At 50.5% G+C, this 13,988-nt stretch overlaps 1 protein-coding gene across 1 annotated transcript in view; it reads left to right on the top strand.

Annotated features, from left to right (window-relative positions):
* Nucleotides 1-13,988, top strand: part of LOC139531498 (collagen alpha-1(XI) chain-like) — a 239,748-nt gene that overhangs the window by 153,549 nt on the left and 72,211 nt on the right. The window contains exons 38-39 of the mRNA XM_071327991.1: nucleotides 3,892-3,945; nucleotides 5,869-5,976. Coding sequence (XP_071184092.1) covers nucleotides 3,892-3,945; nucleotides 5,869-5,976 — 162 coding nt within the window. The remainder of the gene's footprint in view (nucleotides 1-3,891; nucleotides 3,946-5,868; nucleotides 5,977-13,988) is intronic.

The raw sequence follows: 13,988 nt of genomic DNA, 5'->3' as shown, positions 1-13,988 counted from the left end.
AGTTGACATCATAGCAATACAATGCAACAAGTCAAATCAAAGTGTATGTATCACGTACCCCGAATACAACAGACCTTACAGTGAAATGCTTACTTACAGGCTCTAACCAACAGTGCAAAAAAGGTATTAGGTGAACAATAGGTAAGTAAAGAAATAACACAACAGTAAAAAGACAGGCTATATACAGTAGCGAGGCTTTAAAAGTAGCGAGGCTACATACAGACACCGGTTAGTCAGGCTGATTGAGGTAGTATGTACATGTAGATATGGTTAAAGTGACTATGCATATATGACGAACAGAGAGTAGCAGTAGCGTAAAAGAGGGGTTGACGGGTGGCGGGTGGCGAGACACAATGCAAATGGCCCAGTTAGCCAATGTGCGGGATTACTGGTTGGTCGGCCCAATTGAGGTAGTATGTACACGAATGTATAGTTAAAATGACTATGCATATATGATAAACAGAGAGTAGCAGCAGATGCATTCTGACAATAAATCGATGAAGACGTTCACGCCGTCTCTGATCTGAATCAAACAGACAGCTGATGGATTTCACGTCTGATTCCATCACGATGCTTGATGTCTGACCAATTAGCATCAAATCCACTTCAGATATTGAGATCATAGTTTCACTTCAGATGAACATACCGTTAGGAGGATATTTCCCTTTTGGAGACTCGGATTAAATCCTTACTATAACATGGAGTTCGTTATGTCCTTGTTATTCTCCTATGTATTTTGAACAAACTCCTAGACACAGATAAAGCTTTCTTCTGGACTAATAAGCTCAATGGACAATCTCAATTGAATTGGATGTTTAGTCCAGGACTAGGCTTGTTCTGTGTCTGGGAAACTGGTTCCTGGTGTCTGTGACTGGGTAACTGGTTCCTGCTGTCTGTGACTGGGTAACTGGTTCCAGCTGTCTGTGACTGGGTAACTGGTTCCTGGTGTCTGTGACTGGGTAACTGGTTCCTGGTGTCTGTGACTGGGTAACTTGTTCCTGGTGTCTGGGTAACTGGTTCCTGGTGTCTCTGGGTAACTGGTTCCTGGTGTCTGTGACTGGGTAACTGGTTCCTGGTGTCTGTGACTGGGTAACTGGTTCCTGGTGTCTGTGTCTGGGAAACTGGTTCCTGGTGTCTGTGTCTGGGAAACTGGTTCCTGGTGTCTGTGTCTGGGAAACTGGTTACTGGTGTCTGTGACTGGGTAACTGGTTCCTGGTGTCTGTGTCTGGGAAACTGGTTCCTGGTGTCTGTGACTGGGTAACTGGTTCCTGCTGTCTGTGACTGGGAAACTGGTTCCTGGTGTCTGTGTCTGGGTAACTGGTTCCTGGTGTCTGTGACTGGGTAACTGGTTCCTGCTGTCTGTGTCTGGGAAACTGGTTCCTGGTGTCTGTGTCTGGGAAACTGGTTCCTGGTGTCTGTGACTGGGTAACTGGTTCCTGCTGTCTGTGTCTGGGAAACTGGTTCCTGGTGTCTGTGTCTGGGAAACTGGTTCCTGGTGTCTGTGTCTGGGAAACTGGTTCCTGGTGTCTGTGACTGGGTAACTGGTTCCTGGTGTCTGTGACTGGGTAACTGGTTCCTGCTGTCTGTGACTGGGTAACTGGTTCCTGGTGTCTGTGACTGGGTAACTGGTTCCTGCTGTCTGTGACTGGGTAACTGGTTCCTGCTGTCTTTGTCTGGGAAACTGGTTCCTGGTGTCTGTGACTGGGTAACTGGTTCCTGCTGTCTTTGTCTGGGTAACTGGTTCCTGGTGTCTTTGTCTGGGTAACTGGTTCCTGGTGTCTGTGACTGGGTAACTGGTTCCTGGTGTCTGTGACTGGGTAACTGGTTCCTGGTGTCTTTGTCTGGGTAACTGGTTCCTGGTGTCTTTTTCTGGGTAACTGGTTCCTGGTGTCTGTGACTGGGTAACTGGTTCCTGCTGTCTTTGTCTGGGTAACTGGTTCCTGGTGTCTTTGTCTGGGTAACTGGTTCCTGGTGTCTGTGACTGGGTAACTGGTTCCTGGTGTCTGTGACTGGGTAACTGGTTCCTGCTGTCTTTGTCTGGGTAACTGGTTCCTGGTGTCTGTGACTGGGTAACTGGTTCCTGCTGTCTTTGTCTGGGTAACTGGTTCCTGGTGTCTGTGACTGGGTAACTGGTTCCTGCTGTCTTTGTCTGGGTAACTGGTTCCTGCTGTCTTTGTCTGGGTAACTGGTTCCTGGTGTCTTTGTCTGGGTAACTGGTTCCTGCTGTCTTTGTCTGGGTAACTGGTTCCTGGTGTCTTTGTCTGGGTAACTGGTTCCTGGTGTCTTTGTCTGGGTAACTGGTTCCTGCTGTCTTTGTCTGGGTAACTGGTTCCTGGTGTCTTTGTCTGGGTAACTGGTTCCTGGTGTCTGGGTAACTGGTTCCTGGTGTCTCTGGGTAACTGGTTCCTGCTGTCTTTGTCTGGGTAACTGGTTCCTGGTGTCTGTGACTGGGTAACTGGTTCCTGCTGTCTTTGTCTGGGTAACTGGTTCCTGGTGTCTTTGTCTGGGTAACTGGTTCCTGGTGTCTGTGACTGGGTAACTGGTTCCTGGTGTCTGTGACTGGGTAACTGGTTCCTGGTGTCTTTGTCTGGGTAACTGGTTCCTGGTGTCTTTGTCTGGGTAACTGGTTCCTGGTGTCTGTGACTGGGTAACTGGTTCCTGCTGTCTTTGTCTGGGTAACTGGTTCCTGGTGTCTTTGTCTGGGTAACTGGTTCCTGGTGTCTGTGACTGGGTAACTGGTTCCTGGTGTCTGTGACTGGGTAACTGGTTCCTGGTGTCTGGGTAACTGGTTCCTGGTGTCTCTGGGTAACTGGTTCCTGGTGTCTGTGACTGGGTAACTGGTTCCTGGTGTCTGTGACTGGGTAACTGGTTCCTGGTGTCTGTGACTGGGTAACTGGTTCCTGGTGTCTGTGACTGGGTAACTGGTTCCTGATGTCTGTGACTGGGTAACTGGTTCCTGGTGTCTGGGTAACTGGTTCCTGGTGTCTCTGGGTAACTGGTTCCTGGTGTCTGTGACTGGGTAACTGGTTCCTGGTGTCTGTGACTGGGTAACTGGTTCCTGGTGTCTGTGACTGGGTAACTGGTTCCTGGTGTCTGGGTAACTGGTTCCTGGTGTCTGGGTAACTGGTTCCTGGTGTCTCTGGGTAACTGGTTCCTGGTGTCTGTGACTGGGTAACTGGTTCCTGGTGTCTGTGACTGGGTAACTGGTTCCTGGTGTCTGTGACTGGGTAACTGGTTCCTGGTGTCTGGGTAACTGGTTCCTGGTGTCTGGGTAACTGGTTCCTGGTGTCTCTGGGTAACTGGTTCCTGGTGTCTGTGTTTCGTCTACATTCTTTGTTCTGCCATGCTAACCTTGTTATTGCAGCAATGATCTCTGGATAAAAGGGATCACCTTTGACCTTTAACCTTGTGGTGATAAGATGCTTCATGTTGCCATGCGGTGGTGAGATGGTAACTAAGCTAGCAGGATCAATGTCTATTATAAATATCTTCTACTAAATTTAGCATCTAAAGTTACATCCTAAACATGACAACATGGAAATAAACAAATAAAAAAAACAAAAAAAACAAATGAATGGAACATGAAGTATATAATGTAATATGTCCATAACTAATGTGTTCTCATGTACCATGCACACATTGCTTGGTTAAACCAGTAAGGTTCCTCTGCAATAGGATCCATTACAAATACTCCTCATCCTCTGACCCTTGTCAACATAGTACATTCAGTGGTTGTCCATTGGGAAGCACACAACACTGACTCCACTATGTCCACTATATTCATCATTTTGGAAAGTTGACATCAAGAGCAGGATTGGAGGATGTTATTGCATGGATTGAGTTGTACTGCAAGAGTTTTCAATGTGATTGATATGTTGTTCTTATCCACAGGGATTCCAAGGAAAGACAGGTCCACCCGGCCCAGGAGGAGTTGTTGGTCCTCAGGTAAGGTACTATAGGTTTACTACAGGTACTATAGGTTTACTATAGGTACTATAGGTTTACTACAGGTACTATAGGTTTACTACATGTACTATAGGTTTACTACAGGTACTATAGGTTTACTACAGGTACTATAGGTTTACTACATGTACTATAGGTTTACTGCAGGTACTATAGGTTTACTACAGGTACTATAGGTTTACTACAGGTACTATAGGTTTACTGCAGGTACTATAGGTTTACTACAGGTACTATAGGTTTACTACATGTACTATAGGTTTACTACAAGTACTATAGGTTTACTACAGGTAAGGAACTATAGGTTTACTACAGGTACGGTACTATAGGTTTACTACAGGTACTATAGGTTTACTACAGGTACTATAGGTTTACTACAGGTACTATAGGTTTACTACAGGTACTATAGGTTTACTACAGGTACTATAGGTTTACTACATGTACTATAGGTTTACTACAGGTACTATAGGTTTACTACATGTACTATAGGTTTACTACAGGTACTATAGGTTTACTACAGGTACTATAGGTTTACTACATGTACTATAGGTTTACTACAGGTACTATAGGTTTACTACATGTACTATAGGTTTACTGCAGGTACTATAGGTTTACTACAGGTACTATAGGTTTACTACAGGTACTATAGGTTTACTACAGGTACTATAGGTTTACTACAGGTAAGGAACTATAGGTTTACTACAGGTACGGTACTATAGGTTTACTACAGGTACTATAGGTTTACTACAGGTACTATAGGTTTACTACAGGTACTATAGGTTTACTACAGGTACTATAGGTTTACTACATGTACTATAGGTTTACTACATGTACTATAGGTTTACTACAGGTAAGGAACTATAGGTTTACTACAGGTACGGTACTATATGTTTACTACAGGTACGGAACTATAGGTTTACTACAGGTACTATAGGTTTACTACAGGTACTATAGGTTTACTACAGGTACTATAGGTTTACTACAGGTACTATAGGTTTACTACAGGTACTATAGGTTTACTACAGGTACTATAGGTTTACTACATGTACTATAGGTTTACTACAGGTACTATAGGTTTACTGCAGGTACTATAGGTTTACTACATGTACTATAGGTTTACTACAGGTACTATAGGTTTACTGCAGGTACTATAGGTTTACTACAGGTACTATAGGTTTACTACATGTACTATAGGTTTACTACAGGTACTATAGGTTTACTACAGGTAAGGAACTATAGGTTACTATAGGTTTACTACAGGTAAGGTACTATATGTTACTATAGGTTTACTACAGGTAAGGTACTTTAGGTTTACTACAGGTACTATATGTTTACTACAGGTAAGGTACTATAGGTTTACTACAGGTAAGGAAATATAGGTTACTATAGGTTTACTACAGGTAAGGTACTATAGGTTTACTACAGGTAAGGTACTATAGGTTTACTACAGGTACGGTACTATAGGTTTACTACAGGTAAGTTACTATAGGTTTACTACAGGTAAGGAAATATAGGTTTACTACAGGTAAGGTACTATAGGTTTACTACAGGTAAGGTACTATAGGTTTACTACAGGTGAGGAACTATAGGTTTACTATAGGTTTTCTACAGTCACGGTACTATAATGGACATTATGGACTAAATTAATGTAGCACTTCTTGGTCCACAGGTAAGTAAACATAATACGATACATTTATGAAGAACTGTTCAGATTATTAAATCATACTTACATTCTCCAGATCTCACGTCATTCACTAGCAGAAGTGATAGAGTACATGTATGAGTACATGAGTACAGAACATGTATAATAGGTTTGGGTTTATCTAAGGGTGTTATGTTACGGTAGAGTGGCTTCATGCCTCTACCGATGATGCTCATAATATCTTCTTCTTCTTCACTTCCTAACAGGGCACCACAGGAGAGACCGGTCCAATCGGTGACAGAGGTCACCCTGGATCCCCAGGACCACCCGGAGAGCAGGGTCTTCCTGGCTCTGCTGGCAAAGAGGGAGCCAAGGTAAACGTCACTAAAGACCCACATCACTGGAATAAGACTCATAACTTGACAGCCCAACAGATCTCCAGAACTCCAGGGCTCTGACCAAAACATATTTAAAAAAAACAATACTAGATACAGATTATGTCTAGTCCTGGAATAAAACGTGAACAATTGGAGAATCTCCACTGAACACGTTTTTGGTCTAGGAATGTAAGCATGAAGTGTATTTTGGCAGACAGCTGGTGAAGTTAGCAGATGGTTGGGGACTGAGGGTTGGGGACTGAGGGTTGGGGACTGAGGGTTGGGGACTGAGGGTTGGGGACTGAGGGTTGGGGACTGAGGGTTGGGGATTGAGGGTTGGGGACTGAGGGTTGGGGACTGAGGGTTGGGGAGTGAGGGTTGGGGACTGAGGGTTGGGGACTGAGGGTTGGGGACTGAGGGTTGGGGACTGAGGGTTGGGGACTGAGGGTTGGGGACTGAGGGTTGGGGACTGAGGGTTGGGGACTGAGGGTTGGGGACTGAGGGTTGGGGAGTGAGGGTTGGGGACTGAGGGTTGGGGACTGAGGGTTGGGGACTGAGGGTTGGGGACTGAGGGTTGGGGACTGAGGGTTGGGAAGGGGGGTTGGGGAGTGAGGGTTGGGGAGTGAGGGTTGGGGAGTGAGGGTTGGGGAGTGATTGAATTCCCATGCATCCCGATTGCCAATATAAAATCAAATCAAAAGTTTATTTGTCACGTGCGCCGAATACAGGTGTAGCCCTTACAGTGAAATGCTTACTTACAGTCTCTATCCAATAGTGCAAAAAAGGTATTAGGTGAACAATAGGTAAGTAAAGAAATAACACAACAGTAAAAAGACAGGCTATATACAGTAGCGAGGCTTTAAAAGTAGCGAGGCTATATACAGTAGCGAGGCTATATACAGTAGCGAGGCTATATACAGTAGCGAGGCTATATACAGTAGCGAGGCTATATACAGTAGCGAGGCTACATACAGACACTGGTTAGTCAGGCTGATTGAGGTAGTATGTACATGTAGATATGGTTAAAGTGACTATGCATATATGATGAACAGAGAGTAGCAGTAGCGTAAAAGATCTACATGTACATACTACCTCAATCAGCCTGACTAACCAGCCTGACTAACCAGCGGGTGGTGGGTGGGACACATTGCAGATAGCCTGGTTAGCCAATGTGCGGGAGCACTCGTTGGTCGGCCCAATTGAGGTAGTATGTACATTAATGTATAGTTAAAGTGACTATGCATATATGATAAACAGAGAGTAGCTCCTTTACTACCAGCCAGTTCCAAGAGCTCCCAGCCCCTCCCTCTGACTCCTCCTTTACTACCAGCCAGTTCCAAGACCTCCCAGCCCCTCCCTCTGACTCCTCCTTTACTACCAGCCAGTTCCAAGACCTCCCAGCCCCTCCCTCTGACTCCTCCTTTACTACCAGCCAGTTCCAAGACCTCCCAGCCCCTCCCTCTGACTCCTCCTTTACTACCAGCCAGTTCCAAGACCTCCCAGCCCCTCCCTCTGACTCCTCCTTTACTACCAGCCAGTTCCAAGACCTCCCAGCCCCTCCCTCTGACTCCTCCTTTACTACCAGCCAGTTCCAAGACCTCCCAGCCCCTCCCTCTGACTCCTTTACTACCAGCCAGTTCCAAGACCTCCCAGCCCCTCCCTCTGTCTCCTCCTTTACTACCAGCCAGTTCCAAGACCTCCCAGCCCCTCCCTCTGACTCCTTTACTACCAGCCAGTTCCAAGACCTCCCAGCCCCTCCCTCTGACTCCTCCTTTACTACCAGCCAGTTCCAAGACCTCCCAGCCCCTCCCTCTGTCTCCTCCTTTACTACCAGCCAGTTCCAAGACCTCCCAGCCCCTCCCTCTGACTCCTCCTTTACTACCAGCCAGTTCCAAGACCTCCCAGCCCCTCCCTCTGACTCCTCCTTTACTACCAGCCAGTTCCAAGACCTCCCAGTCCCTCCCTCTGACTCCTTTACTACCAGCCAGTTCCAAGACCTCCCAGTCCCTCCCTCTTACTCCTTTACTACCAGCCAGTTCCAAGACCTCCCAGTCCCTCCCTCTTACTCCTTTACTACCAGCCAGTTCCAAGACCTCCCAGTCCCTCCCTCTTACTCCTTTACTACCAGCCAGTTCCAAGACCTCCCAGTCCCTCCCTCTTACTCCTTTACTACCAGCCAGTTCCAAGACCTCCCAGCCCCTCCCTCTTACTCCTTTACTACCAGCCAGTTCCAAGACCTCCCAGCCCCTCCCTCTTACTCCTTTACTACCAGCCAGTTCCAAGACCTCCCAGCCCCTCCCTCTTACTCCTTTACTACCAGCCAGTTCCAAGACCTCCCAGCCCCTCCCTCTGACTCCTCCTTTACTACCAGCCAGTTCCAAGACCTCCCAGCCCCTCCCTCTGACTCCTCCTTTACTACCAGCCAGTTCCAAGACCTCCCAGCCCCTCCCTCTGACTCCTCCTTTACTACCAGCCAGTTCCAAGACCTCCCAGCCCCTCCCTCTGACTCCTCCTTTACTACCAGCCAGTTCCAAGACCTCCCAGCCCCTCCCTCTGTCTCCTCCTTTACTACCAGCCAGTTCCAAGACCTCCCAGCCCCTCCCTCTGACTCCTCCTTTACTACCAGCCAGTTCCAAGACCTCCCAGCCCCTCCCTCTGACTCCTCCTTTACTACCAGCCAGTTCCAAGACCTCCCAGCCCCTCCCTCTGACTCCTCCTTTACTACCAGCCAGTTCCAAGACCTCCCAGCCCCTCCCTCTGACTCCTCCTTTACTACCAGCCAGTTCCAAGACCTCCCAGCCCCTCCCTCTGACTCCTCCTTTACTACCAGCCAGTTCCAAGACCTCCCAGCCCCTCCCTCTGACTCCTCCTTTACTACCAGCCAGTTCCAAGACCTCCCAGCCCCTCCCTCTGACTCCTCCTTTACTACCAGCCAGTTCCAAGACCTCCCAGTCCCTCCCTCTTACTCCTTTACTACCAGCCAGTTCCAAGACCTCCCAGCCCCTCCCTCTTACTCATTTACTACCAGCCAGTTCCAAGACCTCCCAGCCCCTCCCTCTGACTCCTCCTTTACTACCAGCCAGTTCCAAGACCTCCCAGCCCCTCCCTCTGACTCCTCCTTTACTACCAGCCAGTTCCAAGACCTCCCAGCCCCTCCCTCTGACTCCTCCTTTACTACCAGCCAGTTCCAAGACCTCCCAGCCCCTCCCTCTGACTCCTCCTTTACTACCAGCCAGTTCCAAGACCTCCCAGCCCCTCCCTCTGACTCCTCCTTTACTACCAGCCAGTTCCAAGACCTCCCAGCCCCTCCCTCTGTCTCCTCCTTTACTACCAGCCAGTTCCAAGACCTCCCAGCCCCTCCCTCTGACTCCTCCTTTACTACCAGCCAGTTCCAAGACCTCCCAGCCCCTCCCTCTGACTCCTCCTTTACTACCAGCCAGTTCCAAGACCTCCCAGCCCCTCCCTCTGACTCCTTTACTACCAGCCAGTTCCAAGACCTCCCAGTCCCTCCCTCTTACTCCTTTACTACCAGCCAGTTCCAAGACCTCCCAGTCCCTCCCTCTTACTCCTTTACTACCAGCCAGTTCCAAGACCTCCCAGTCCCTCCCTCTTACTCCTTTACTACCAGCCAGTTCCAAGACCTCCCAGCCCCTCCCTCTTACTCCTTTACTACCAGCCAGTTCCAAGACCTCCCAGCCCCTCCCTCTTACTCCTTTACTACCAGCCAGTTCCAAGACCTCCCAGTCCCTCCCTCTTACTCCTTTACTACCAGCCAGTTCCAAGACCTCCCAGTCCCTCCCTCTTACTCCTTTACTACCAGCCAGTTCCAAGACCTCCCAGCCCCTCCCTCTTACTCCTTTACTACCAGCCAGTTCCAAGACCTCCCAGTCCCTCCCTCTTACTCCTTTACTACCAGCCAGTTCCAAGACCTCCCAGTCCCTCCCTCTTACTCCTTTACTACCAGCCAGTTCCAAGACCTCCCAGTCCCTCCCTCTTACTCCTTTACTACCAGCCAGTTCCAAGACCTCCCAGCCCCTCCCTCTGACTCCTCCTTTACTACCAGCCAGTTCCAAGACCTCCCAGTCCCTCCCTCTTACTCCTTTACTACCAGCCAGTTCCAAGACCTCCCAGTCCCTCCCTCTTACTCCTTTACTACCAGCCAGTTCCAAGACCTCCCAGTCCCTCCCTCTTACTCCTTTACTACCAGCCAGTTCCAAGACCTCCCAGCCCCTCCCTCTGACTCCTCCTTTACTACCAGCCAGTTCCAAGACCTCCCAGTCCCTCCCTCTTACTCCTTTACTACCAGCCAGTTCCAAGACCTCCCAGTCCCTCCCTCTTACTCCTTTACTACCAGCCAGTTCCAAGACCTCCCAGTCCCTCCCTCTTACTCCTTTACTACCAGCCAGTTCCAAGACCTCCCAGTCCCTCCCTCTTACTCCTTTACTACCAGCCAGTTCCAAGACCTCCCAGCCCCTCCCTCTGACTCCTCCTTTACTACCAGCCAGTTCCAAGACCTCCCAGCCCCTCCCTCTTACTCCTTTACTACCAGCCAGTTCCAAGACCTCCCAGCCCCTCCCTCTTACTCCTCCTTTACTACCAGCCAGTTCCAAGACCTCCCAGTCCCTCCCTCTTACTCCTTTACTACCAGCCAGTTCCAAGACCTCCCACCCCTCCCTCTGTCTCCTCCTTTACTACCAGCCAGTTCCAAGACCTCCCAGCCCCTCCCTCTTACTCCTTTACTACCAGCCAGTTCCAAGACCTCCCAGCCCCTCCCTCTGACTCCTCCTTTACTACCAGCCAGTTCCAAGACCTCCCAGCCCCTCCCTCTTACTCCTTTACTACCAGCCAGTTCCAAGACCTCCCACCCCTCCCTCTGTCTCCTCCTTTACTACCAGCCAGTTCCAAGACCTCCCAGCCCCTCCCTCTTACTCCTTTACTACCAGCCAGTTCCAAGACCTCCCAGCCCCTCCCTCTGACTCCTCCTTTACTACCAGCCAGTTCCAAGACCTCCCAGTCCCTCCCTCTTACTCCTTTACTACCAGCCAGTTCCAAGACCTCCCAGCCCCTCCCTCTGACTCCTCCTTTACTACCAGCCAGTTCCAAGACCTCCCAGCCCCTCCCTCTGACTCCTCCTTTACTACCAGCCAGTTCCAAGACCTCCCAGCCCCTCCCTCTGACTCCTCCTTTACTACCAGCCAGTTCCAAGACCTCCCAGCCCCTCCCTCTGTCTCCTCCTTTACTACCAGCCAGTTCCAAGACCTCCCAGCCCCTCCCTCTGACTCCTCCTTTACTACCAGCCAGTTCCAAGACCTCCCAGCCCCTCCCTCTGTCTCCTCCTTTACTACCAGCCAGTTCCAAGACCTCCAAGCCCCTCCCTCTGACTCCTCCTTTACTACCAGCCAGTTCCAAGACCTCCCAGCCCCTCCCTCTGACTCCTCCTTTACTACCAGCCAGTTCCAAGACCTCCCAGCCCCTCCCTCTGACTCCTCCTTTACTACCAGCCAGTTCCAAGACCTCCCAGTCCCTCCCTCTGACTCCTCCTTTACTACCAGCCAGTTCCAAGACCTCCCAGCCCCTCCCTCTTACTCCTTTACTACCAGCCAGTTCCAAGACCTCCCAGCCCCTCCCTCTGACTCCTCCTTTACTACCAGCCAGTTCCAAGACCTCCCAGCCCCTCCCTCTGACTCCTCCTTTACTACCAGCCAGTTCCAAGACCTCCCAGCCCCTCCCTCTGACTCCTCCTTTACTACCAGCCAGTTCCAAGACCTCCCAGCCCCTCCCTCTGACTCCTCCTTTACTACCAGCCAGTTCCAAGACCTCCCAGCCCCTCCCTCTGACTCCTTCTTTAAATCCCAGCCAGTTCCAAGACCTCCCAGCCCCTCCCTCTGACTCCTTCTTTAAATCCCAGCCAGTTCCAAGACCTCCCAGCCCCTCCCTCTGACTCCTCCTTTACTACCAGCCAGTTCCAAGACCTCCCAGCCCCTCCCTCTGACTCCTCCTTTACTACCAGCCAGTTCCAAGACCTCCCAGCCCCTCCCTCTGACTCCTCCTTTACTACCAGCCAGTTCCAATAGCTCCCAGCCCCTCCCTCTGTCTCCTCCTTTACTACCAGCCAGTTCCAAGACCTCCCAGCCCCTCCCTCTGACTCCTCCTTTACTACCAGCCAGTTCCAATAGCTCCCAGCCCCTCCCTCTGTCTCCTCCTTTACTACCAGCCAGTTCCAAGACCTCCCAGCCCCTCCCTCTGTCTCCTCCTTTACTACCAGCCAGTTCCAAGACCTCCCAGCCCCTCCCTCTGTCTCCTCCTTTACTACCAGCCAGTTCCAAGAGCTCCCAGCCCCTCCCTCTGACTCCTTCTTTACTACCAGCCAGTTCCAAGACCTCCCAGCCCCTCCCTCTGACTCCTCCTTTACTACCAGCCAGTTCCAAGACCTCCCAACCCCTCCCTCTGACTCCTCCTTTACTACCAGCCAGTTCCAAGACCTCCCAGCCCCTCCTTCTGACTCCTCCTTTACTACCAGCCAGTTCCAAGACCTCCCAGCCCCTCCCTCTGACTCCTTTACTACCAGCCAGTTCCAAGACCTCCCAGTCCCTCCCTCTTACTCCTTTACTACCAGCCAGTTCCAAGACCTCCCAGTCCCTCCCTCTTACTCCTTTACTACCAGCCAGTTCCAAGACCTCCCAGTCCCTCCCTCTTACTCCTTTACTACCAGCCAGTTCCAAGACCTCCCAGTCCCTCCCTCTGACTCCTCCTTTACTACCAGCCAGTTCCAAGACCTCCCAGCCCCTCCCTCTTACTCCTTTACTACCAGCCAGTTCCAAGACCTCCCAGTCCCTCCCTCTTACTCCTTTACTACCAGCCAGTTCCAAGACCTCCCAGTCCCTCCCTCTTACTCCTTTACTACCAGCCAGTTCCAAGACCTCCCAGTCCCTCCCTCTTACTCCTTTACTACCAGCCAGTTCCAAGACCTCCCAGTCCCTCCCTCTTACTCCTTTACTACCAGCCAGTTCCAAGACCTCCCAGTCCCTCCCTCTTACTCCTTTACTACCAGCCAGTTCCAAGACCTCCCAGCCCCTCCCTCTGACTCCTCCTTTACTACCAGCCAGTTCCAAGACCTCCCAGCCCCTCCCTCTGACTCCTCCTTTACTACCAGCCAGTTCCAAGACCTCCCAGCCCCTCCCTCTGACTCCTTCTTTACTACCAGCCAGTTCCAAGACCTCCCAGCCCCTCCCTCTGACTCCTTCTTTACTACCAGCCAGTTCCAAGACCTCCCAGCCCCTCCCTCTGACTCCTTTACTACCAGCCAGTTCCAAGACCTCCCAGTCCCTCCCTTCTTACTCCTTTACTACCAGCCAGTTCCAAGACCTCCCAGCCCCTCCCTCTGACTCCTCCTTTACTACCAGCCAGTTCCAAGACCTCCCAGCCCCTCCCTCTGACTCCTCCTTTACTACCAGCCAGTTCCAAGACCTCCCACCCCTCCCTCTGACTCCTCCTTTACTACCAGCCAGTTCCAAGACCTCCCAGCCCCTCCCTCTGACTCCTCCTTTACTACCAGCCAGTTCCAAGACCTCCCACCCCTCCCTCTGACTCCTCCTTTACTACCAGCCAGTTCCAAGACCTCCCAGCCCCTCCCTCTTACTCCTTTACTACCAGCCAGTTCCAAGACCTCCCAGCCCCTCCCTCTGTCTCCTCCTTTACTACCAGCCAGTTCCAAGACCTCCCAGCCCCTCCCTCTGACTCCTCCTTTACTACCAGCCAGTTCCAAGACCTCCCAGCCCCTCCCTCTGACTCCTTCTTTCGATTTCCTTGCTTCCCAGAAGGAGACCGTGTAATCAACTCCATTGGCTAACTCCAACCTCCTACCACCCATCCACCACCAGGTTCTAGGCATCAGTTACAGTGCCTTCAGAAAGAATTCACATCACTTGACTTTTTCCACATGTTGTTGTGTTACATCCTGAATTTAAAATAAAAATCATGTGTCACTGGCCTACACACAATACCCCATG

Source organism: Salvelinus alpinus, chromosome 10 (genome assembly GCF_045679555.1).
Source record: "Salvelinus alpinus chromosome 10, SLU_Salpinus.1, whole genome shotgun sequence".
Taxonomy (NCBI): Eukaryota; Metazoa; Chordata; class Actinopteri; order Salmoniformes; family Salmonidae; genus Salvelinus; species Salvelinus alpinus.
Note: the sequence above shows the minus strand (reverse complement) of the source record. Positions and strands in the feature narration are given on the sequence as shown.